Raw genomic sequence first — 25,353 nt, 5'->3', positions numbered from 1 at the left:
TAGTAGAGGCTCACTGGTGGTGAACTCCAGTATTTCAACTACCATGTCCTGCAGAAATAGAGCTCTCAATTACATCAGAGGAACACCAGCCTGCTTGCATCATGACCTTCTGCATCTTTAAGATAAATCAACTCAATGCCATTTAAGAAACTGCATAATCATTTGAAGTAACTTGCTATTTGACTTTTCATTTGTAACTTCATGAACTTACACGAAAAATTTTAAGACATCATCTTGAGTCAGTAAAGATCTTTCATTTTTCTAAAACTTGTCAAACAAAGTCAAAGACAACAATTCTTCTAAAACAAAGTCAAAGAGTACAATTTTTAACACTTGTAAGGTAACTTTGAATACAAACAGATATGCAAGCTGGGTGGTTGAAAAGTGCTTCAAAAATGTAAAAACAATTCTAACAATGCTGCCTTACAGCCCTTTGTCCAATTTTCAGCACTTAGCAAAGCCAATTGAGAGGGTAAGTTACTAATTAGTTGATATTACCTGGATAGGCCTGAATCCTCCCTTCAACAATGAAGCAATCAAAGTAGCAGAAAAGAGAGAAAGCCAATGGAACACCTTATAGATTAGAAGGAAGGATCATGCTATACATGCATTCATTGTAACTGCCAATGATTTTCCACATTTTAAAAGAATTGTTAAAATTTCACACATTCTCCAGTTTGAAATACTCCATTGATCCAGACTGATATATTTCTGTCCCTGTAGTATATAACTTACAGTGTGTTTAGAAAGGAACAGACCATCATTCAGCAGACTAAGGAACAATTCCCAAATTTCTACACTTTGCGGTACATGACTCTGGAATAATGAACATTATGTTCCAACAGTAATCATGAAATACTACTGTACTTTTCAAAAAATGTTATTCTACAATTTATAATGATTTCCCACAAATTGAAAATCATTGGCTTGAATTACATCTTTATTGTACTGGAGATGATGTTTACTACTTCTTACTAACCACATTCAAAATATTCCTTACCAGGAAATTAAACGAATGAGATGTCCAGGAAAACATGACAACAATAAGGTAAACAAGAACATCACAGTTTGACTGGAACAAATGAACCCCTTAGGTATTAAAATATTGGTAATAGATCCAAGATATTAGCCATAGGATGGCTTAAACATTTATAAGTTTTGGTTGGGACAAGATGAATCTCCCTCAACAGAAGCATAAGGCACCAAAGTATAGAATATTGAAAACGGCTGGGGCTGTTTTGTATTAAGTACTATCTCCTATATCAGTCATTCCTTCTATTGTCAGTTTCTTATGAAAGTACCTTCTAATAAGTTGGAGTTCACTGTTTTAACAACAGAAATACTGCATTTGACTTTGTACTTGAGTAGAATTCCAGACTGGGACATATTCAGTACACTGGTTGCAATGACTGTACATCAAGCAAAGAGCTTTTTATCTATGCTCTTACTGACTTCCCTCACATTTTCTACTGACCAGAACTTGAACTTTTACCAGGAATTTTTCTTTCTTTTGCTCCACCAACTTAACTAAGTAGTAAAATGGAAACAGTACGCAGTAAGTGAAGCATGTTCCACTCCGTTAAATGATGCTTGTAATTTTAAAAAGCCGTTGATAAGGAAATGTCACAAACAAGAGAAAATCTGCAGATGCTGGAAATCTGAGCAACACACAAAATGCTGGAGGAAATCAGCAGGCCAGGCAGCATCTATGGAAAAAAGAACACCCGACGTTTCGGGCCAAAACCATACGTCCTGCCAAAGGGTTTCAGCCCGAAACATCAACTGTACTTTTTTCCATAGATGCTTTCTGGACTGCTGAGTTCCTCCAGCACTCTGCGTGTTGCTCAGTTTTGGAAATGCCATTTCTTCACTCTAACTGAATGCCTCCATTAGATCAGTAACTTCCTTAGTCTGTCAGTGGAATGGAAAGCATAGCAAGTAAATTCATATGTAAAGATTATCAGGTGGAGAGGTTTGGAAAGCAAAACCTTTAATGGCACCATATTCAGTCAGGCACAGAAATTGGGTTTCACTAAATCCAGAGCTTAAGCAGTATTTTGCAATCAAAATGAAATAAAGATTCCCTTTCAAAGTTCCTCTGAAGGAAACTATATTAAAGCACATCTGAATATAGCATTAGCTTCTCACTAAGACTTCAGTAAATCACAATACTGCATGGTGTTTCAAAAAAACTAAAATGTTTAAATTTAAAATCAAAAATCTATAGATCCTAAAAATCTGAAATTAAAATAAACTGAAAACATTGGAAACATTCCGGTCAGGCAGCGTCTGTGGAGAGAAACTTAGATAGAGGTCAAAAAGCCCTCATTAGAAGTGAAAAGGTTGAGGAAGGACATTCAGCTTGAAAATTTAATCCTTTTCCTCTTTAAAGTATAGATTTTGTCTTACTCTCATAGTATATTGAGTTTAAAGCAAGCTAGATGAATTGCTTGCGATTATAGCTTTCCATACTATTATGGGCAGATTTTTATTAACTTAGTTCCAGTCCAAAGAAAGCACTGAAGTGTAATGCTTTCTAAAGTGAACTGGCTAGCTGAAAAAAATAACACTTCATAAGTGGATGAACTTCAAGATACAAAGTCAAAGGTTAGACTGGAACCAGGAAAGCATCAAACCCATCTTTAAATATAAATCTTAAAATATGTAGCTTGGATTTAAATGAAAAGTAAACAAAATTGAATTTTGTTGGGAATTTTCAATACATCATTCCAAATCTATTACTTGTCTTTTATGTTATAGTTGTGATTACACTATGAAACAAATCACAAACAAGAAAGCAATAATAGTTCATGACTACAAGCTGTTAATATCAGACTCATCCAGAGTATCTGGATTGGTGCTTCTGCTGGCACAAGTGAGGGGAGGGGGTGGGCTTTGGGGATCTGATGTTCTATCATTCATTCTATGGGGTTCTTGTTTCGTGGATGTCTGTGAAGAGAAAGAATTTCAGATTGTACAGCATGCATATACATTCTCTGATATTAAATTGAACCATTTTATATAGTTTTGGATAACCTATTTACACGTTCAGCTCAGTATGGAGATGTAGCACTCTAAATTAGACATCGTTGATTGAAACAAAAGAACCTCCTTGAAGAAGTCAAATCACAGTCCCCACAATCCTCAATTTTTGACTCAACTATTCAATTTGGAACAGGTTCCTAAGGAAATGGTTAAGACAGGTTTACTAAAATGGCAGATGACTTTAACAGCCCACAAAGCACCTAGGACAACTTCAAGGCGAGGTGTCTCAGAAAGGCAGCGTCCATTATTAAGGACCCCCAGCACCCAGGGTATGCCCTTTTCTCACTGTTACCATCAGGTAGGAGGTACAGAAGCCTGAAGGCACACACTCAGCGATTCAGGAACAGCTTCTTCCCCTCTGCCATCTGATGCCTAAATGGGCATTGAATCTTTGGACACTACCTCACTTTTTTAAAAAAATATACAGTATTTCTCTTTTTGCATGTTTTAAAAAAAATTTTAATATACGTACACTGTAATTGATTTACTTGTTTATTTATTATTATTTTTATTTATTTATTTATTCTCTGCTAGATTATGTATTATATGGAACTGCTGCTGCTAAGTTAACAAACTTCACCTCACATGTCGGTGATAATAAACCTGATTCTGATTTAGTCACTATTACTAAGCAGAAGGTGCTTGAGAACCTGAAAGGTCTGAAGGCGGGCTGAATGGAATACACTCCAGCGTTTTAAAAGAGGTAGCTGAAGAGATTGTGGAGGCACGATCTTTCAAGAGTTACCACAGTTAGAAATGGTTCCAGAGAAATGGAAAATTGGAAATGTCACTCCATTTGATTAAGAAGCGAGGGAGGCAAAAGACGGGAAACTATAGGCCACTTAACCTGACTTCAGTGTTTGGTAAGATTTTAGAGTCTGTTATTAAGGATAAGATTTTAGGTTACTTGGAAACACATGATAAAAAAGCAAGCTGAAGTTAGCATTATTTCTTTCAGGGGAAATATTGCCTGCCAAGTCAATTAAAATTCTGTGTGGAAATAACAGGTAGGGTAGACAAAGGAAAGTTGATGGATGTTGTTTACTTGGATTTTCAGAAGGCCTTTGACAAGGTGCTGCACAAGGGGCTGCTAAACAAGATAGGAACCCTTGTTATTAGATGAAAGGTACTAGCATGGATAGAAGATTGGCTGATTGGCAGTAGGCAAAGTGTGGAAATAAAGATGGCCTTTTCTAGTTGGCTGCCGGTAACAGGGTCTGCTACATTGAACATTATATGTTAATGATCAGCTGACAGAACTGATGGCTCCAAAACCAAGTTTGCAGGTGATACGGAGATAGGTGGAGCTGCAGGAGCATTGAGGAAGTGGGGAGTCTGCAAAAAGACTTGGACAGGTTGGGAGAATGGCAAATTGGCAAATGGAAAAACAGCGCTGGATGTGTTTGATGATGCACTTTACTAGAAGGCATAAAGGCACAGATTATTTTCTAAGAACAAACCTCAGAAATTAGAGGTGCAAAGGAACTTGGGAGTTCTAGTGCAGGAGTCCCTATAGGTTTCTGGAATATTGGGAGCAGTTTTGGGCCACATATCTAAGAAAGAATGCGCTGGCACTGGAGAGGATCCAGAGGAGGTTCACAAAAATGATTCCAGAAATAAAAAGGTTAACGTATGAGTAGTGTTTGGTGGCATTGGGCCAATACTCACTGGAGTTGAGAAGAATGATGAAGGGTCTTATTGAAACATTGAAAGGCCTAGACATAGTGGATGTGAAGAAGGTGCTTCCAATCGTGGGTGAGTCTAGGACCAGAAGGCACAGCCTCAGAATAAAAGGATATCCCTTTAGAACAGAGTTGAGGAGGAACATCTTTAGCCAGGGGGTGGTGAATCTGCAGTATTCATTATCACAGACAGCTGAGAAGGTTAATTCCTTGAGTATGTACAAAAAGAGGTTGATAGGTTCTTGATCAGGAAGAGGGAAAGGTGGCACAGTCTGGATGAGCTAAATGGGTCAAGTCTGCTATGATTTACGATCATACATCACATCGCAAGTTCACTTATCACTGGGCTCTACTGCAATCTCTTGTTCAACAAAGGAGAAATCAAATTTTACATCTCCCCACCCTTCATGTTTCTCAATCATCTTATTGTCAATGGAGTGCTTTTGAAGCATAGTCACTACTGTAAAATAGGAATTGTGACAACATGCATCCTTTTAAAAAGGTAATAACCAGATAATATCTTTTGAAATGTTGATTTAACAAATGAATGAATATTGGCCTAGATAAGAACAGCAAGAACATTACTATTCTTTTTTTCAAAATAATGTCTTGCCTTTCACCTCCACCTGAGAAAGCAGACAACCACTCAGCTCAACATCTCACCCCATCTGAAAGCCAGCAGCTTTGATTACACGTTTAGTGGTGCACTGAGTACCAGAGGTTTTGTATTTAAGGCTACGTCCACACTAGACTGGATAATTTTGAAAATGCTGGTTTCGCATAAAAACGACAGGTTTCCACACTAGGTGTTTTAAAAAATACCTCTGTCCACATTAAAACGGATATTTCGTCGAATCTCCTCCTACTGGGCATGCGCAGGACACACAGAAAATAAGCAAAGAGGAAACTGTATACTGTACTTGGTGCACGTTTGTCCAGTTACAGACCAGAAAAACTTAAAAGGAAATTGCGAAACGAAAGACTTGGTGGACGTTTGTCCAGAAACATTTCGTACAGCCATAGTCTCTTCACCGATGAAGGGGACGACAGCTACAACTAAATGCAATAAAGCTTGCTACTGGGCAAAAGTGAAATTTGCTGTGACCTCATTTGTTTGCCTTTACTTTTGCCATGTCTTTGTGTATTATTTTGCTGTATTTAACATGTGCAATAAAACGAGTTACTGGGCAAAAGTGACAATTGCATCTATTGAATGTTTGCACAAGCAATACATTAATAAAGCACCTTGTTAAATGTATAAAACATGCCTGCATCAGTGTTACCTTGTATTTCCATACAATGTTACATCAGGATGTTACACATCTATTGTCAGATACTGTTGTGGTGTTGGAGGTTGCGTTCAAGAAAACAATGAAATGCCGCGCTGCCGCCACCATTTGTTCCGGCACATCATGACAGCGGTTTTAAAAATAGCTGGTTACCCTGTACACACTACAATGGCTGATATTAGGCGTTTTCAAATTTATTCACTCTGGAGAGCGTTTCTGAAAATCTCAGTTTTCGGGGGAGGAAAACGGCATTTCAGTGTGGACGGAGGGTCAAAACAAAGAAAAAAAGCTTCGGTTACGGATTTATCCGGTCTAGTGTGGACGTAGCCTAAGTCTCTGGAGTGGAAATTAAACACTGAACTCGACAAATGAGGTGCTAACTAAGGCTACGTCCACACTACGCTGGATAATTTTGAAAACAAAGCCTTTTCTCTTCGTTTTGACCCTCCGTCCACACTAAAATAGCATTTTCATCCCCCAAAAATGGAGATTTTCAGAAACTGTCTCCAGAGTGAATAAATCTGAAAACGCCTAATATCCACTGTATTGTGTAGGGGGTAAATGGAGAGATTTAAAAACGCTGTCATGACAACACCACAACAACAATGCTTTTACTGCTTCTGCTTGGTACTGTGCAAGCACTGCCGTAGGCTGTTATAACACACAGTCGGTGTGAACAGCGTGAGAGTTAAATTGTAAAGTGAGCTTTTTTGACTATTTAAAAACACTGTCATGACGAGCCGGAATAGATGGTCGCAGCGCGGCATTTCGTTGTTTTCTTGAACGCAACCCCCCCACATAAACTAACAATTTCAGAACAGGCAACGAGACTGAAGCCAGAAGAGTTAGAAATGTACTCACCAAATACTATGACCCATAGCTTACTGAATAAATAAGTATACTCACTTTGCCTTGTATTCTGTCCTTGCTTGTATGAAGGTGGTTTACCTATTTATGCAAGTACTTCTCTGACAATAGATGTGTAACAGCCTAATGTAACATTGTATGGAAATACAAGATAACACTGATGCAGACATGTTTTATACATTTAACAAGGTGCTTTATTAATGCAACAGAGTTAGTCAGGTTTTCAACGTTCGTCGTCAGCCAGGTCATACTGTCCATGAACTTCCTGTCGGTTGCCTCCATACGCTCCAGTATTTGATTTTTTTAGTTTTAAGTCCTCCTGCACGACAGCCAAGAGCAATTCCTTTGAAGTTTTTCTACTCTGTAACTGGACAAATGTGCACCAAGTATACCGTTTCCTCTTCACTTGTTTTCTGTGTGTCCTGTGCGTGCCCAGTAGAGGAGATTCACCCAAATAGCCATGTTAGTGTGAACAGAGATATTTTGAAAAATGCTTAGTGTGTATGCCTGTCATTTTTACTCGAAACCGGCGTTTTCAAAATTATCCGGCATAGTATGGATGTAGCCTAAGCCACTGTAAAACCGACAAAGGAAGTTGGCAGGGAAGGTAAAATTCACAGATTAAGTAACAGATAATGTGCTGCCATTGGTGTCATAAGAAGGCAAAGTGGTGTTAACTGCTAAAGATATTTTGTACTTTGTGATGAGGCAGGCAGTATTGTGAGGAATTAACAGGTTTAAAAACAGCCAGGAAAGCCCCAGTGATCATCAACACTGAAAAGCTTCAAAGCATAGTTTAGGTGCATTTGTTTAATCTTAAGACTAGTGTGGAGACAAATATTTTTACAATTCCTCACATCACATTGTAATATCCAATATAAGGTACTAATTGAAAAAATGACAGCTGGAAACTTCACAGTTATTACATTCAAAGATAAACCAATTATGGGACACAAACATGAAGAAATCTGCAGAGGCTGGAATTTCAAGCAACACACATAAAAATTGCTGGTGAACACAGCAGGCCAAGAAGCATCTATAGGAAGAGGTACAGTCAACGTTTTGGGCCAAGACCCTTCGAAAGAAGAGTAAGATATTTGAAAGTGGGAGGGGGAGGGGGAGATTCGAAATGATAGGAGGAGACAGGAGGGGGAGGAATGGAGCTAAGAGCTGGAAAGTTGATTGGCAAGGTGGATATGAGGCTGGAGAAGGGAGAGGATCATGGGATGGGAGGCCTAGGAAGAAAGAAGGGGGGAGGGGAGAAGCCCAGAGGATGGGCAAGGAGTCTAGTGAGAGGGGCAGAGGGAGAAAAAAAGGGGGGGGGGGGAGAGGGGAGAGGGGAGAGAGAGGGAGAAAGAGAGAAAGAGAAAAAAATAATAATAAATAAATAACGGATGGGGTACGAAGGGGAGGTGGGGCATTAACGTAAGTTAGAGAAGTCAATGTTCATGCCATCAGGTTGGAGGCTACCCAGATGATATATAAGGTGTTGTTCCTCCAACCTGAGTGTGGCTTCATCTTGATAGTGGAGGAGGCCGTGGATAGACATATCAGAATGGGAATGGGACGTGGAATTAAAATGTGTGGCCACTGGGAGATCCTGCTTTCTCTGGCTGAAGAGCACAGGTGTTCAGCAAAACGATCTCCCAGCCTGCATCGGGTCTCGTTAATATATAAAAGGTCGCATCGGGAGCACCGGACACAGTATATCACCCCAGCCGACTCACAGGTGAAGTGTCACCTCACCTGGAAGGACTGTCTGGGGCCCTGAATGGTGGTGAGGGAGGAAGTGTAAGGGCACGTGTAAATTATGGGACAGCTCAGTTTTACACAAGATGCCAAGCAAAGCTAATTTCTTACTTTTAGTAAATGCTTTATTGGGCATTATAGTAAAATCCCACAAGATGGCATGCACTGTGCGATAGCATCTGTCCATCAGCAAACTGAATCAGTACTGAAGTCAGTTGCTAAAATAGAGCTTCATGAGAATATTTTGGGAAAGGCAACAATATTTATTTATACATCTCCTTTAATTTAGGAAAATTCTCTAAGTTGCTTAAGCAGGACACTTCAGCTTTATTTTTAGGTGTCCTCCTTTCTTTACACTGTCATATTGTTCAGAAGCATTTCTAGAGAGATGTGATCAAAATTGCCATTACACTGAATGCGGTTAATTTGCCCCAGTGTTAGATTCCTCAGAACAAAAATCATGGGTTATCAGCATGAATGAGCAAAAAGCATCTGCTCAGAATCCAGATGACAAATGTAATGAACACTTGTCCATGATCCATGCCAACTTCATCATCACAAGGGGAGATGGCTCCACATCTGTTAGTGTCTCTCCACAGCAAGATTTCTCACCACAGTAAATTACTTGAATACCGACAACAGGTTTAACTATGCAATGCATAAACCTTGAAGAAACCCAAAGGCAGAAAACTGTATAATTGCCGCATTTGAGTTGAAAGAAGTTGGATTATATCTGGAGTTCCAGTTTCTAACACCTTCTGAATGGCTGAACATCTCCCAATTCTGCCCTAAAGCAGACAGAAAAACACTGGAAAGATGGTCTTGAAACAAAAAAAAAGTCTTTGTTGACAAACTATCTGTACTACAGAAGGAAAATGGACGACAGGGTAGTAGCAGTAGCATAGCTCATAGAGTTGCTGTCTCTCAGTTCCAGTGATCTAGGTTCAATCCTGAGTTCTGGTGCTGCGTGTGGGAGTTTACATGTTCTTGATGTAGCAAGGTGCTCTGATTACCTCATCACAGAGACATGCAGGCTGGTCGTTAATTAGCCACTGTAAATTGCCACTAGTGTGCTGGGGCAAATGGTAGAATCTGGGGAAGTTAACAAGAACGTGCAGATGAGTGCTTGATGGGCCAAACAGTCTGTTTCCAAGTTGTTTAATCTATGATATTCCAAGGAAAGCAGCATTTTTAATGACTCTTACTGAGAGATAAAACGCTCAGCAAATAAAATTGGAGTATGTTGTGTAGTATAGAAAATAAAGCATATGTATATAGAGAAATGCTAAGGAACTTAATCTGCATAAAATAATATGCAAGAACTGTATCTGTTTAAAGTAACAGCAGGGAGGGAGAGGCTGTAAAATAGTTATAATTGCATCTCAGTGTCACACAAATACAATCTACAATATCCCGTCTTCTGACAAATTTAAATTATTCTGACATCTAGAATGGATTTACCGCTACAATGGATGTGCTTAATAATACGCAAGACACTTTTCTTAAATTGAAGTGATACTCAAAACATACAATACACATGCGTAACTCCATTCTTTAGGCAACATTCCATTTGAAAAAGGCAATACTGACCTTCCATTTATTTTTCAACTGTTCTGTGCTAGCAATGTCTATTAAGTTCCTGTGGAGCATCTTATGGGCTTAGCCAATTTTTGAAAACCGAATGTACCTGTTGAAAAATGTCAGTACACTAGGATAGCTACAGAACTAGTACTATGAAAACATTAACATCTGAAATTTAATGATTAGGATCGAATGAGGGAACTACACACAGATCTTTGGATTGGTGTGCTAACAGCAATCATGGACGATCTCATTCGTAGTGATATAAATAGTGATATCATGAACTTCACTGCATAATATTTTTGCCATCAAAATATTCTTCCCCCTCCCCACCATTCTGTAGTTGGGGCATACCTGAGATGTTAAATAATCATTTGTAAGATGCTGGCATTTATCCTCCATCACTAATTGCCCTCAGAAAGATGGCATTGAGCTTGCCTTGAGCAAACACTGACTTTTGGGTAAAGATACACCCACAATTCAATTGAGAAGCAGCTCTAGCATTTGTACTTTGTGATAATACAGGAACAGGATACATTGTCAAAGCCTGAGGCTTGTAAAAGAACTTGGAAATATTGGTAATCCAATGTGCATATTGCCTCTATTCTTCATTGCATTTAAGGTCAAGGTGTGGGTGATATCAAAGTAACCTTGCTAAATAATAGCATGTGTTATGCAGCTGGTATGATCTGCAGCCAATGCATGATAGGTGGAGGGAGTGAATACTTAAGTGCTAGGTGTGTTTTGGCACCAATGAAGCACACTGCTTTGCCTGGATGCTATCAACATATGGGCATTGTAGCTCATTCATTCGTTCAGTGGAGGTGATTTAAGGACACTCATATAGTGCCTTGCCAGTGGCAGAAAGGCTTTGGGGTAGGAGGAGTTGAATCTTTTGCCATGGGACCCCTAATTTTGCTCTTGCAGCTACTATGGCAGTAATTGGACCAGTTAGTTTTATTAAGACTGTTGAGACCACTCCAACTCCTCCCAATTCTGGACAGTATTAAACAGAGATTCTAGGCAATGCTAATGTCATCAAATGTGAGTACAAAAACTGATTTCAAATTTAGGTGAAATTTGAATTTGAAGTGTCCAAGTGCTTGACACATGGTATTAAGATATCGTGTGCTGTAGCTGAGATACTTTATCACAAAATGATAAAATGAAACAATTAAGCAAAGGAACTATGAACAAATTTTAGCAAGTTATATTATGGACATCAAAATATCATTATTTTAATGGAATTCATGCTAAAGGTTCATTACAAAGTCTTCTCCCCCTCCATCTAGCACATGGAGCCTCTTATGTACCTAGCCCAAGTAGCCATTCATATGTAAGAGTTAATACTTTTCTTGTCTATAAGCTGTCCCTTGGTCAAGAACGCCTGATTTATGAACCTCCCTGCATATGAGTAATCTACCATATTAATAAATTCAAGAAGTCAGACATACATACATAAGTTCAGTCTGCAAACAGCTCTCCCTTCTCTCTTCACTTTCAGTAGTTGTTCTTTCTTATAGTCTTATGTTTTTGATGCTATTCATTAAAACACCATGGAAGCATATATATCATATTGAGTGATATTTGTGTACTTTCCGACCTATGTCTGTGAAAATGGAACCTGGATTACGTGGGGACAGTGTGTATTTAAATGCTAGGTCCAATAACATCATTACCCACCAACTTTTAATATAAATACAACTGAATTTTTAAGATCTGCTGTCTCCATGGATGCCATTGGGGCATGCAATTAGTTCTACTTAAGGAGTTGAAGCCCCTATCAACTTTACACATCCCAATCAGCTAGGCACACTTAAGCATGGGAGAGAATACCCCCTCCTACACCCTGGGTGAATTTACTAAATATACTGCATCTCTGTAATAAATCTTTAGAAACTTCTGGCTTCAGCTCATATCAATCACAGGTGAGCAAATTTCAATCAATGTCTTAAAACAAGCAATTTTTAAACTAAAGAAAAGTAATTGGTAAAAATACCTGTTGGAAAGAGAAATCATAGGGCTATAATGAAGTAGTGGCATTCCCAATATTACTAACATTCCTCCCTCTCCATGGGTTATCAAAGGATTCTGCTAAAAACTAAAACTCCTGATAAAACTTGTTAATAGTTTTCATAGCATGTTTAAATCTTGTTTCTTTACTCAATCATCATCAGTTTCACAATTGAATAACACCTCTGCAGCCCCATTCTGCCTACTTAGCCAAACCACAAGAAAAGAAATGATTGGCATCAAGACAACCTTATGATAGCTATCCAATCAATGGAGATATTTGTTATAGTCTTTGCCCATGACACATTTTATTCGTTTATCCTAGACATCTTTTAAAAAGCACCAGCATGAAGATTTAAAGGAAATGTTGATTCCCCAAATCATGCAACCAATCCTAATTGTCCCACACAATTCAAAATAGGATTTACATTGCACAATTGAAAATGGGAAAAAAATAACTGACAGTTGAAAAAGGTAAAACCACAGAAGATCACCATCACCTCTTTATTAGCCTTAAAATGTAGTTCCAAAAATAGATCGAACAAATGAACTATTACATGCCTTAAGAGTCTATAGTTGAAATAGACTGTAATCTAACTAAGCCAAGTACTACTTTTAAAAATTTGGAATAATTTCATTGTTTACAAAGGTTATCTTGAATCAGTTACATAAAAATCTCAAAATATCTCTTACCATATTATTTAGGAAGTCAGAAAACATGTTAGGATGCACTAGCTGAATCAAATCAACAAAATCAAATCTGCCAGCTTTCATTAAGATAAATGTTACTTTACCATAACTGGTGGTAAATTTGAAGATTATACAGCACTGAAATCAAAATCTTGTCAGGAGACTTTTCTTAGCACTTGATGTCCAACAAATGTTAAAACTAATTAAAAATTCCATTGAAGGTGATTGCCCTACAACATTAACCATTTCTCAAGTGCACAAAGCATGCTGCCTGGCCTGTTGAGTGATTCCAGTGCTTTCTTATTATATATACATATATATATATATTCCTTTTCTTCTAAACATCCACACTTTGCAATGTTTTCCCAGTTTATTTGCAATAACGTTGTTTAGAGTGCAAAAAAATTCAGCTTGCAATTCTGCTCATTTCAATGTTCAAATCCTAAGGTTTTGTTTGAGATGTACAATTGTAAAATTGCAACAGTCAACTGAAAGAGAAAAATACAACAAAAAATTAAATATTTTGCGTGCTTTAAAAATAAAAGAATGGCCAAAAGAGGAAAAACTAAAATCGACCCAATGAGTGGTGTCAGTTCACTCTACTGGAAGTCCTCTTTCCTGCCTTTCTTTCCACCACTTGTTCTATGCACACCATAGCATTCATGATGTGGCTCTCAGCTTTTGATCATTCCCAAGCTGTCCTGTTCTTTCTCTTCCTCTGAATATCTCACCTTGTTCTACCAATCATCTCTTTTTAAAGTCCTAATTTTCCAGCTCCCTTCCAAATACACTAAAAATTACTAAAGCTATTTTCTTTGCTTCCCCTTCTGTCTCTGCACTCAACTTCCAACATCCACATCCACTGACCTTGCTCTCGATTCTGTATAGCCACACTCTACAAAACCATCATTTCCACAAGGCCCACCTCTTCCTATATATTGCACTGCTGACTATCCAGTTTGCCACCCTGGTTGGCGGATTTTATCACTTCTTCCCCGTCAAGCATTGTTCACATTGCCTACAAATGTATGATTATTAATGTTCTGAAAATCCAATCCCTTATGCTAACATTCTTGTAAAATACTACTTTATCCTCCATCTTCGTTTTCTTTAATCTTCTTGATCATATGATAGTCCAACAAATTTGACAGCATCTTACCCAAAATTCATGCAAACTTCCCCAGTTTTTCCCTAGCTCAGTAAATGTGCTATTAATAAGCCAATTGTTCAAAGTCAGCAAAATTTTGGGAACGGGAAACAGGCAAATGCACTATACTTAAATCTCAAGAGCAGCTCATAAGGCCTGCATCAATTGCTCTTTGAGGAATAAAAAGCGCATGGTTGAGCACCAAACATATCAATGCACATAAAGTGAGTGTGTGTGCGCGCGCACGCGTGCATGCATGCTCTTAGTGAGATTAAGTTTTTTTTCCTTCAGGTTGACATGACACAATGAATGGTCTGCCTGAAGAATCATTTTGGGGCTTTAACTTTTTACAATTCATATACATTTAGCACCAATACTTTTGGTACTTTCATGGATGAAGACACAGAAGACATGTTTGTTAGATCTGCTGATGATAGAAAGAGAGGTAAGAAAGTAAACTGTGAAGAGGACAGAGGCTACAAATAGACAAATGTCGACTGAGTGGGCAAAAATTTAGAAAATAGAGTATAATAAGAAAATGTAAAATCTTCCATTTTGACAAGAAAAATAATCATATCACAGAATCAAGCATAGAACGGGACATAAGCATATCCATGCTGACAATGCAGATACCATTTACCAGTGGTTGGTATATGCAATAGTCTTCTATGTTTTAATATTGTCATTTAAAGGCATGACAATTCAAGCGTTCATCAAATGTTGCAAGAGTAGCTGCCTCCAATACTTACTCAGTGTGTTCATATGCCAACCTCCCACTGGGAAAAGTTCTTCCTCAGATCCCCTATCAAGCTCACTCATATCCCAAATCTATGCCCTCTAGTCTTAGATATTTCTGCTATGGAGAAAAATTGCTAACTATCTAAACCCCTCATAATTTAGTATATACCATTATCAGCTTCACTCTCAGCCCCTTCCATTTCATGAAAAACAAATCTAACCAATCTAGACTCTCCTCATAACTGAAATGCTTCACATATTCAATATAAGTAAGATGCTTTGGGATTTTTTAAAAATTAAATATGCCTGTGACATTTTTGGCCCCTCTTTGCTGTCCTAATTTCTCTTTTTTACTGGAAGTAATATTGGTGGATGCTTTTAAATATGATAAAGAAACCAATCTCCACAACTACAGTGTCAAAACATGGCTTTACCTCTTTCAGTAACTTCAAGCTACCTTAACTATCTGCCCAATACTCAATGAGAAGATCTGTTTTTCAACTAAATATTAATTGATATGGGGAAAAAAATTAAGTGATCAGCAGGGACAGAAAGGGATTAAGGGAGAAGGTGATGATACTTGTGGACAAGTTCAGTTTAATGGTTTTATCTGGAAAAGATCAGGATTCAAAGAAAATATGCACTTTGTTTTGATTTTGGGGAAAATGTACCTACAATTATGCTTTGATGGATAGGGAGATAGACAGCAGCTTGTTTGTCCGCCCAGCAGCCCTGTAGTAGAATGTGAAAATGAAAATGTTTAAACATTTCCAAAAATAGTATCTCATAAAGTTGGCTAAAAAAGATGTAGTTTAAATACTATTTTCAACATAAGAAACAACTGTTTGCTGCTTGAAAATGACTGAGAATTCTTGATACCGTCTCAGGTGCCGAGTCAAAGACATCAGCAAAAGGCAAAAGAACATTCTGCTAGGGGACAATGAAGTGGCAGAAGTAGTGATCTACATCAAGATTAATGTTGCAAAGAAAGATGAGGTCCTGCAAATACTAAACAGGGAGCTGGGAAGAAAATTGCAATGAAGGCAATTGAAATAAGTAACTGGAAGATTTCTATTGGTGGCTTGTCATACCAACTGCTGAAAAAGGAGAGCACACACAAATGCATCATTGAAGTGATGATGCAAAAACAAAGACTTTATATTCCTGGGACAGTGGAATTACTCTGAGAAAAAAACAGAAGTTGTGCAAGCTGATCATGTCAGGTATTAGTTACACCGCAGCCGGAGTACTAGTTGCTACATAAAAGGAACTAAGCAGTAGCACCAAACTATTGATTAATACAGTCTACAAAGAAAGCCAGAGATTTAATTGAGGTGTAATGCTGACATTTCTAGATGAGGCAAAAAGGAATGGTATTTTACACTGAGCAAAGTGAATAATTATGAGTAACCAATTCTAATGCAAGCTAAGGAGAGATTGATTTCTCCCCAATATTTCATTTAAAAACTCAATGAAATTAATTAGACATGATTTTTTAAACAAACCCATGCAAACTTTTTCTAATCAGTCTATACTTACCCAAGCAACTGCCAGTTCTATCGCTAAATCTTTGTAGAATTTTCCCTTCCACCTCAGGTAAATTGACCTATATGGAGTTACTTGGCTCATTCATTTCCAGAACAATGATCTAACATTTAAAATTTCTGTTCTTCAGTCAGCAACCCTAAATCTACATTCCCTAAGTCCACATGACATAAAGTTAGGGCTAACAGTTCAACAATTTCCTTCAGCAATGTGTGCCAGAGGATTTATTCACATGTTATCTAACAAATGAATCTTTGACAAGTCCTATCAATTAATTTTATTTTTAATCACAAATGAATGACAACAGATCTGCTCCCTAACGGAATGAAAATGGTAAAAATGAAGCTAGAAATTTTCCAACATTAGCAGTTAACTAACTAAATAACTATTTGGTGATCTAAAGAAGTCTTGCTTGCAGACCATTTTGAACACAGATTTTGTTGGTTGAGATCAGATACCCAAACCAAATTTCAACAATATTTGGTGACTAGTTGTCATTTCTGATTGTTCTGCATTTAGTAAGTGCATTGTTTGATCAATAAAGTGAGAACTACTCATTAAGGCTAATTTTTTCTCTTGGCAAAAATTGAGATGTATGAAGTGAATGGAGTAAATACCTGGTGGTGGGCTGCCCGGGGCCCTGCTGCGAACTGAAGAGAAGTAAGAAATACACAAGGGAAAGGCACACAGAGTCAGCAAGAACGCAAGGACAGACTAGAAAACTCAAAAGCACAAGCATTAAACCATAGTTCTGATATACCAGTACTTGATGTCACTAAACACATATTAGCTTTAAAAGAAAATCAAAGCTTTCCACAAATCAGAATTAAAAGGCAGCATTTCCATCGTAAGTAAATAAAATTTTCTGCTAAATTGAACTAAATATGTGTTCAATACCTTATTGCCTCAGATTTTATACTGGACAAGGTCTCAGAAATAATCACGCAAAAATTGTAATTTTCTAGGAATCCCAAATTAGTAATGACAATAAAAAATGTTAATGTATGGAAAATTTACATTTAAAAAGAAAAAGTTATTAAACTCAGATGTGATATATGTTAATGAATCTATTTGAGATCAATGATACGTGATAATATTGCCACACGAGTGAAGTATAGGAATAACATAAGGAGGGTAAATCCTTCAAAACGCAGGATCAAGAAGTAAAAGCACGACTGAAGATGCATTGGCTGCAATCACACAGGTCAAGCAGAGCTCAGTCTAGGATTGCCCAAACCAGCTGGGCAATGGAACACAGGCACACTCAGGAGAAGACATCATAGACAGATATGTAGCAATTGCAGAGGAGAAGAAAAGAAGATTAGATTGAATTGTTCATTACAAACATTATCAAGGTGTCATTATACAGAAATCAATGATTTATTTTAACAATGTTTATGAATGGAGCACAAGGCAAAAATATCCAAGGTAATCGGCTCTGGAGTGGCAATAACATGAACTCATTGAACAAGCTGTACATAATCTTGGAAGAGGAGGAGTGACAATTTTAACTCGAAAATGCTGAAAGCTGAACTTCTTACAAATGTTAGTTCTGCTTCTTTTGCAAGGTCTGATTTATTCCTTTAAGCAATATGCAACAGGAATTTGTTTTGTCTAAGATGTTTTTAGTTAATACATGGATGAACCATTACAGAAATATGGCATGTATATCCAGAGCAATAAAGTACAAAATAATAAAACACCAACTGAATGCAGAGCAGTGGTCCAACAACAGAATGCAAGGACAATATTAACTGTATGTGTGAATGGGATAGAAGTTCTGGCTTGCTGAAATACAAGCAGTCCAGTATTACTGGACTTACACAAAAAAGGAGTTCAAACCAACTCTTGCATGCAAACTTGTAAAACCCTGAAGCTCTCACAATAGATAACAGCAAAAGATGGAATCAAACTGACAGGATAGGAAAAAACTCCATTGTAATAATTTTAGGTATGCTGCGATATGAAAGGGTGATCAACAATAAGTTCTGAAAGGAATCATTGGAGAAGCATGAAGGATGAATCATATCATGGACAACAAGGAAGAACATCGTAGTTTTTTTTTAATTCACTATCTACTAACCCCAGCTATATTTTTTTCTTACTGTGCTTGAGGCTTGGTGAAAAATCAAAAAGATTCAAGAGAGTTTATACGTTTTTCTAGTTTAGGGGAATGGAGTAAATGGTAATGGTGGATGGATGAAAACCAGGTTATTTACTTGACAGATAATAACTTCTTTTGATGGGGCAAGTATAAAAAGAACAGATGGAGAAAAAGAGCAGCTGCTAATGCCCACAAGAATTATGCCATGACAACATCGTACAGGACCTGGGTGTCAGGAGAAAGGAAATCCAAAGAGAGCTGACAGGGAAATAGAGGGGAAGGTTTAAAACTATTTTGTAATCAATCGTAGTAGTAGTGGAGCAAGGTATTGCTTGAACTCAAATCTGAAGAAAAATAAATCCCAATGACTCTTTGTTGAACAATAATGCCACAGTTCATTGAAGAAAGAAGTAACAACTTCTCAAAGTGAGCAAAACTATTACAAGATACAAGTCATCATACAGGAAGAGACTTCAGCATATATCAAATTCCATATGAAACTTAAGTGGGTGTTATACAGACTTTGAAGGCAAGATGTCATTAGAGTTCCACAAAAACAAGTCAGTTAAAGGAGACAGAAAAACTTGACAACTCACGTTGTATTTTTGGCATAAGATGTAGTTTTGGTACAGAAAGAAAATGCCACCAAGCCAGATTTCTTTGGGCCGTGAGATCTTAGATAAGGAAAGGCTTTTTTCAAGATAATGAACATTTTACAACACACTAGAAACAAAAATTTATTTAAGAATCTATGACAACTAATAATTTAGTGTTCACTAATATGAAAAATAATAATGACTACTAAATGTGAATCTTTGTTAATTAAGACAGACAAGGATTAGCTCAGTTTTGTCAGCAAAAGTGTATCATTGCTCATAACTATGTCCAATAGTTATTTTAAGTTGAGTCAAATAAACACAAGTACTTCAGTAACAATAAAAAATAAAAATAAGCATATTTAGACACATAATCATGTGAATAAATGAATATCCAAGAGAAATTACTCTCAAGTCAGTAATTCTTAAGCTGTTTAACAGATTAGTGTATCTTCCATGAAAATTTAAGTCATGAGACATTAACACCACTGACTGATCTTGGCTGACCTGGACCAATTTCCTTTCAAATATTCTAAACTACTTCTATTAAAATATCTACCTGTTAGCATTTAAACAGAAGTTTAAAAATTCTGCTGCTGCTAGAAATCTGTTTTAAACAGAAAATACTGGAAGTACCTCGGAGATCAGGCCACATCTGTGTGGAAATAAACTGAGGTCAAAGACACTTCGTCAGAATTAGAAAGGAGATAGAAGAAGCTTGTTAGCTGCAGGGATGAAAGGGGGAAGGGTGTTTCTTTTAAGGTAAAACTGGGGGTATGAATAAAATGCAAACCAGATTATCTGATCAATGAGTGAAAGAGAGCAGTAAGAGAATGAGAAATTGGACAAAGGATCATCAAGAGAATGCAGGAGATGCAAAATTTAGAACAGGAAGATATGGCCAACAGGACAGGCTGGCTTCTAAACAAGGGAAATAAAGTAAACATCACAGATGAATGACAGATACAGACAGAAAAGTCAAGTTGCCTGAAGTTGTAGAATTCAATAACAAGTCCAGATGATTGCCTGGACAGATGTGTTTCTTAAGCTTGCGATGGGCTACGTTATGCTGAAGACCACTGAGCAATAGATCAGAATTGGATTAAAGTGACAGGCAATAGGAAAGTCAGCGTTGCCCAAGAGCTGAACATTGATACTCCATAAAGTGGTCATACAAACTGCAATTGCTTTCTCCAATGTAAAGGAGACCACATTGTGAAAACCAAATGTAATACACTAGGTTAGTAGAAGTGTGAGTGAATTGCAGCTTCACCTGTAAAAACTGGTTGGAGGAAAGGGAAAAAGTGAAGGACAGTGCTGCATCCTTGCGATTGCATGGTAAAGTACCATGAATGCAGGTGATAGGTAGGAATAGAAGAGTGGACCAAGAGTTGCAAATGCAACAGGCCCTGCAAAATGCTGAAAGGGAAAGAGAGAAGATGTGTCTAGTGGAGGAGTCTTCTTGAAGGTAGCAGAAATTGTGGAGAATGATCTGTTGAATTTGGAGACTGGTAGAACGGAACATGCCGACCAGAGAAACTCTTGTTCCAAACATGTCATCCTGCTCTGCATTCACAACTCCTACACCTACACTCTGACTCACCTATTCACTATTGACCAAATAATCTTGTTTACAGGATTGTTGTCATGGTCACCAAGTCATCCCAGCTTCACAATATCAGACATCCCAACTCCTCCTACCATTTAGCAAGCCTCTTTTCTCTCCTACCATAACAAAAGCTAGATTGGTTTATTATCACATGTACCAAGATACAGTGGGAAAAAACTTGACTTGCATACCGTCTACACAGTTCAATCCATCACAACAATGCATTGAAGTGGTACAAGGTAAAACAATAACAAAATGCAGAATAATGTGTTCCTGTACAGAGAAATGCAGTGCAGGTACAACATAAGGTACAAGGTCACAACGACGTAGAAAGTGAGTTCAAGAGATCATTGTATTGTACTAGGGAACCATTCAATAGTTTTATAGCAGCAGGATGGAAGCTGTCCTTGAGCCTGGTGTTATGTGCTTTTCAAGCTTTTGTATCTTCTGCTCAATGGGAGGGGAGGCAAAGAGGAGGACGAGAGAATGTCCAAGGAGAGTGGGATCTTTGATTATGCTGGTAGCTTTACTAAGGCAGTGGGAGGTTTAGATAAGGGTGTCTGGAGGGTAGGCTAGTTTTTGTGTTCTGTTGAGCTGCTTTTTAATTTTTTGTTTAGAGAGAGATGCAGTGTGGGCATGTGGCCAAGTGGTTAAGGCATTGGACTAGCTACCTGAAGGTCGTGAGTTCAAGCCCCAGCCGAGGGAACGTGTTGTGTCCTTGAGTAAGGCACTTAATCACACATTGCTCTGCGATGACACTGGTGCCAAGCTGTATGGGTCCTAATGCACTTCCCTTGGACAACATTGGTGTCGTGGAGAGGGGAGACTTGCAGGCGCAGATCCATGGTCTCGCAAGACTAACGGATGCCTTACTTTACTTTACAGTACAGTAGCAGGCCCTTCGGCCCAGTGAGCCTATACCACCCAATTACATGCACGTAACCAATTAACCTAAACCTACTAATCCATACATCTTTGGAACGTGGGAGTACCTGGAGGAAACCCATATGGTCACAGAGAGAAAATAAACACCTTAGAACAAGTAGCAGGAAATGAGCCCAGGTCACTGGTGCAGTAACAGTGTGATAGCTAATTGCTACGTGCCACGCCACCCCGCCTGCAACAGCGATTCCAAGCCATGATGTATCTGGATAGGATGCTTTTTATGGTGCATCGATAAAAATTGATGAGGGTCAAAGGGGACATGTCAAATTTTTTTAGCCTTCTGAAGAAAAAAAATAGGTGAACTTTCTTGGTGTGACATCAACATGATTGAACCAGGACAGTCTATTGATGTAAACTGGTGCATGTGCACCGCACCCCTTCCTGAGGTCAATGACCAGCTCTTTGTCTTGCTGACATTAAGGGAAATGTTGCTGTTATGACAACGTGTCACTAGGCTATCTCCTTCCTGTACTCCAATTCTTCATTAGAAATGGCCTACTACAGTGGCATCATCTGCAAACTTGTAGATTCAATCAGAGCAGAATCTGTCCATGACATTGTGAGTGTATAGGGAATAGAGTAGGGGCTGAGGGTACAGCCTTGTGGGGCATCAGTGTTGTGAATGATCATGACAGAGATGTTCCTGCCTTTCCTTAGTGCTGAATCTGAAATGTTAACTTGTTCTCTTCCCCAGAGAAGTAGGCTGACCTGTTGAGTATTACTAGCACTTCCTGTTTTAAATTTGATTTGAAGTTATCATTGACTGACAGGCATTATTCTGTTGTGGAAAGCACTCAAATAAAATACATTACACCAAAAGCATGCCTTTTAACACTAGAATAATAAATGTGAATGAAATCAAAATGCTGCATGGCAATTTCACAAAGATAGCTTACCTGTCTTGTCTGTGGTTGTGTAGTCATTGTCTGTGGATTTTGGGAATACACAAGCGGAGGAGGAGCTGCATTCTGTCCAGACTGGAAGGCTGCCTGCATAAAAAGAACCATGGCTAGATTAAAAACACAAATGGGTCCGCAACTGTCTGGAAATATTAAACAGATCGAAAGGATCTTAGTACATTCAGGTAACATTGACAGCTTGAATGGATTGAGTATGGATATTTACCCTGTTTTAGCAAATAATGCAACTGTAGCACTCAAGGTGAAAAGCTTCTTTTGAAAGTGGTAAGTCGCATGTTCAATAGTATACTATTTTTGAAAAAAATTGATCTTCAGCACAACAACCAGAAAGAAATATTTCAAACACCACAGATCTACCAGAACAATACAATCTCATCTGATATCACAATCAATATACACTCAGTGGCCACTTTATTAGATACTGCTGCTCATTAATGCAAATATCTAATTGGCCAATCATGTGGCAGCAACTCAGTGCATAAAAGCAAGCATTCATGGTCAAGAAATTCAGACCAAACATAAGGTAAGGAAAAATTGAGTTCCAAGTGACTGACTGTGGAATGCTTGCTGGTGCCAGATGGGTGGTTTGAGTATCTCAGAAACTGCTGATATCCTGGGTTTTTGAAGTACCCCCGAATGAAGATCCACTGAATACTGAAATAAATTACCTAATGAACACATAAAAGAGAAGATGATGCAGCACTCAAAAGCATCTAGAAGTTAAACTAATTCAATGAGAATAGCAGCAGTAGGAATTCATTGACATGGAGAAGAAAGGGACAAAATCCCTGGAATTTATTTTTTTTAAAAAACTACTTTCACATATCATCTGCCAGCATGTAACCCGTCTCCCATCTCCTCATTCTGCCTTCTTCCCCTTCTCCTTTTCCAGTTCCGATGAAGTGTCAACTGTTTATTCCTCCCCATAGCCTGGCCTGCTGAGTTCCTCCAGCATTTTGCGTGTATTGTTCAAGATTTCCAGCAGCTGCAGAACCTCTTGTTATTATTATTTCAACCATCAGTTTCTCACTTGCTTCTGGATCATTTAAGACCCCCCAGCTACATCAAAAATTCAATAGGAATATTCACCATGTTTACATGTCAATATTAACATGCTCCAAGGGCAATCTGTCTTGTGTTTTAGTTGGTGATACTGTACATTTACAAATAATTGTGGTGGGGAGAAGGGGGGAGGGGAGAGGATGAATGAGAATGTGTGATTGAGTTAGATCACAGCTTACAAACAAATTATCATGAAATACACAAAATGTTACAATCTTAAACAGGTCAATAATTGGGATGAATATAGCAATCGACCTGAACTTGAAATACAGTGGATTCCAGTTAATTGGGATAACCCTTGTCTTTCTTCCCAGACCTCCTGTCCCATGATCCTCTCGTATCCCCTTTTGCCTATCACCTGTCCAGCTCTTGGCTCTATCCCTCCCCCTCCTGTCTTCTCCTATCATTTTGGATCTCCCCCTCCCCCTCTAACTTTCAAATCCCTTACTCACTCTTCCTTCAGTTAGTCCTGACGAAGGGTCTCGGCCTGAAACGTCGACTGCACCTCTTCCTAGAGATGTTGCCTGGCCTGCTGCGTTCACCAGCAACTTTGATGTGTGTTGCTTTAATTGGGATAACTGCTTATTTGGGTTAACCCTTAAAGATCAAAAACTAATCAGGAAAATAACTGGGAATCCCCTCATTTATTTGTAACATTATGCTGGACAGGAGACTACTGCTGAACAATTTCTAACTGAGGAGGAGAAGATGGCAGCGCGCGCAGCCACTTCAGTGGTGATGTCTGTTATCTGTCAAGTAGGGTACCGTGCACAATTCTGATTTGATGGAGACAGATGTGAGAGCACGGAGGAACATCTGGAAAACTTCTGAAATGCCCGCTTCGCTGCTGCTGCTGCTACTGTGTGGTAACCAGAATCTCCGGAGCAGAAGGCCCCGAAATCCTCAGTTTTGTGTGTTTCAGCGGACAGGGCGAGGTCGAAGGCACTCGGGAGGCTGTCTCGGAGAGGCTGGTAGGAAGCTTGACGTTTTCAGACGGATGGACTCAGTGTCGGCTGTGGCCAGCTGCTTTCAAGGCATCAGCAAGTTGACAGTGCCTGGAGGATTATGGCAGGGAGTTTCTCCCTTTTGCAGCCTGCTATCGGGGACTCGGGAGTCGATCGACTTGGGGACTTTTGAGACTTTATTTACCATGCCCATGGTTTGTTCTTCATCAAATTATGGTATTGCTTTGCACTGCTGTAACTATATGTTATAATTACGTGGTTCTGTCAGTGTTAGTCTTTGGTTTGTCCTGTTTTCCATGATATCACTCCGGAGAAACATTGTATCATTTCTTAATGCATGTATGCATTTTTAAATGACAATAAAAAAGAGGACTGACTGTTCTCATAATCTAACTAGCGTCAGTCACATGATCCCGAGTGGCCATCAGACACTACACTATACTTAGAGCATGTTTGTTTTCAAATGCAGTGATTTCTGTCACTGATAGTCGATGAGAAATAAGCAGCAATACCATTTAGAGTTGTTTTGATCGCTGCAGTTCCAAGTATTCGGGTTTTAGAGATGCCAGAAACAGCCAGGTGGAAAAATGAAACGATTTCACTACTTCAACAAGTTAGGTATTATGAAGAATTCAAAGGTATCAATAATCATCTTGAGTACTACAATGAAAATTAAGATTTGGAGAATGCAATTATCCCTTGTATGAAGGCAATCCGTTATCTGCAGTAGCTGTGTTAACTTTGTTCATTTGCAGTCAATCAAAAGAACACAACAGCATGTTGGTTGTCCATTATATCTGGCAACA

At 38.4% G+C, this 25,353-nt stretch overlaps 1 protein-coding gene across 8 annotated transcripts in view; it reads right to left on the bottom strand.

Moving 5' to 3' along the window:
* eif4g3b (eukaryotic translation initiation factor 4 gamma, 3b) overlaps positions 1-25,353 on the bottom strand; it is a 315,184-nt gene that overhangs the window by 133,176 nt on the left and 156,655 nt on the right. For 7 of the 8 annotated variants that reach the window (XM_072245246.1, XM_072245247.1, XM_072245245.1 and 4 more), the window contains one exon: positions 22,497-22,589. In XM_072245246.1, coding sequence (XP_072101347.1) covers positions 22,497-22,589 — 93 coding nt within the window. Of the gene's footprint in view, positions 1-10,222; positions 10,244-22,496; positions 22,590-25,353 lie in introns of those variants that run through there. The other variant, XM_072245252.1, reaches the window with a different exon arrangement.

Source organism: Mobula birostris, chromosome 27, assembly GCF_030028105.1.
Source record: "Mobula birostris isolate sMobBir1 chromosome 27, sMobBir1.hap1, whole genome shotgun sequence".
Classification (NCBI taxonomy): domain Eukaryota; kingdom Metazoa; phylum Chordata; class Chondrichthyes; order Myliobatiformes; family Myliobatidae; genus Mobula; species Mobula birostris.
Note: the sequence above shows the minus strand (reverse complement) of the source record. Positions and strands in the feature narration are given on the sequence as shown.